Here is a 1968-nt window from a genome sequence, read left to right on the forward strand (position 1 = left end):
AATTCTCGGGCGTGGCCCAACCAAACTGCCCGCATCCAATCACGGCGGTGGCACAAATCATGGCACATCCATATTCATCGTTGCGGATCTTCTGGCGTAATAAATCGATGCAAAACGTTAATAATGCATGCTCGATGGGACGAATCTCGAATGGCTCGGGCTCATCATCCTCGGGGTCGGGACAACTGGCCTGGGCCTGGGCATGGCGCCACACGGCATCCCATAACTGCTGCTGTCGGGGGGGTAAATGAATACTTGGGTGATTCCCAATCATGTTCAATCTGGGATGGTGAATCAACCTGGGTGTCTGATATCGGGTACGGACGTGATCATACCTGGGTTCGTGCAAAAAACATCATAATCTGCTGCCACGGTGCCACATGCTTTTGAATGGCGGTGGCATCTAAATATGCCAATAATGGCTTATGTGGACTCTCGTCCTTCATCGTACGGACCACATCAATGCGTACTAAATGCCCGCACGCCTTGGCGATCTCCTGGCTCACCGATGCCAATCGCTCCATGGCCTCCCAAATGACCAATGCGATACGCTCTGGTCCCTCGGCATCCTCCTCGGGGCGCTGGGTACTCTCGAATAATGGCTGCCGGGGGGTCCCTTGTAAATACCGAACCCACCCCGTCCGATTCAACCATGGCGTGGCTTCATCTAACTCCCCGGCCTGGATGATGGTTTCATGGGCCTGTTGATCTTGCTGCTGATACTCCTCAACCATTTGCACTAACTGGTGAATCCGGTCGGGGTCTTCCACGGGGTCTATGGGGGGGCTCATTGGGATTGGGCTGCACAATATGAATATAATGTGAACCGGGGCCTTGGCTGAATATACGCTGACACGCAACGGCTCGGCTATTGGCGTTAATGGCGGCCTGGATGGCTTTTTCCTGTCTGGGTGTGGGACGACCGCGGCTTTGCTGTACACGATACTGATGGGCCTCTATCCAATGTGCCTTCATCGTACGGATCTGGCGGCATGTATATACCTCACATTGCTGGCACAATAATCCATCCTGATAAACGGGTAACTCGGGGATGGGTTGATCAATCTGGCGGGGCCAACTATCCACCTCTGGGTGATCATCAATATGATCCCACTGCTGGATCACTCTGTCGATATACTGTACCCACGAAATGGGTATCCGATGTACGGTACTACTTAAATGGGCCTTGATCTGTCCCCGGCGTACGGCACATTGACATTTCTGGCAAATCAACACGCGAAATTCGGCATTGACACAAAATAATTCGTGGGCCTGGTATTCGGTGTCCATGTCGGATATGGAAATCTATATATCGGCTGGTATTGTATATCTGGGAAATGGGATCAACTCAATGTTGTTCAAATGGACCCAAAATAAAATGGGATGATGATGGGGGATCTGGGAAAACCCCCCTGAAATTTGAAACAAAAAAAAACAAATCCTATGACTAAACTACATATGGTGGTTGTTGATGTTGGTGGGTTTGACTGGTCGCGACCGGCGGCTGGTGGTTACCCCATCAAAAAATCTTGCTACTTTGTGGGGGACAAAATCGATACTGGATATGCTCTGATTGTGCTTAAATTTGGCTATGGAATAAAACTAATACTAAATTAAAATATATCGAAATCTGGAAACTCTACGACATTATTTTGCTAAATTCAATGGGGGTTTGAAATCTAAATTCAATGGGCCCTGGACCCACTTTTTTCCCCCATACTTAACAAAACCCTAAAAAATTCAATGGGCCTCATTGAATTTACCCCCATGGGATAGGGTTCTTAGAAGGTTGGATTTAACTATTTATCAGATTTTTATTAAGATATTTCTATAGCTCTATAAGTTCTACTTATAAGAGAGAGTAGATTAGACTATATAGAGGTAATATATCTTTTTTAAGTTTAATTAAATAATTAGTCTCTTTTTATAGTAGTATAATCTTAGAATTTTAAGTTTTAAATATATTCT

General features: G+C 46.2%; 1 pseudogene across 1 annotated transcript; it reads right to left on the reverse strand.

Moving 5' to 3' along the window:
• Position 1: 1 nt before the first annotated feature.
• N7533_000001 lies at positions 2-791 on the reverse strand (annotated as a pseudogene). The gene is made up of 2 exons: positions 336-791; positions 2-232 (listed from the first exon to the last, which is right to left on the reverse strand). Coding segments are annotated over exons 1-2 (687 nt in total).
• Positions 792-1968: the final 1177 nt, after the last annotated feature.

This window comes from Penicillium manginii (genome assembly GCF_028828005.1).
Source record: "Penicillium manginii strain IBT 31320 chromosome Unknown utg000001l:1.0-3466041.0:1.0-3467806.0, whole genome shotgun sequence".
Taxonomy (NCBI): domain Eukaryota; kingdom Fungi; phylum Ascomycota; class Eurotiomycetes; order Eurotiales; family Aspergillaceae; genus Penicillium; species Penicillium manginii.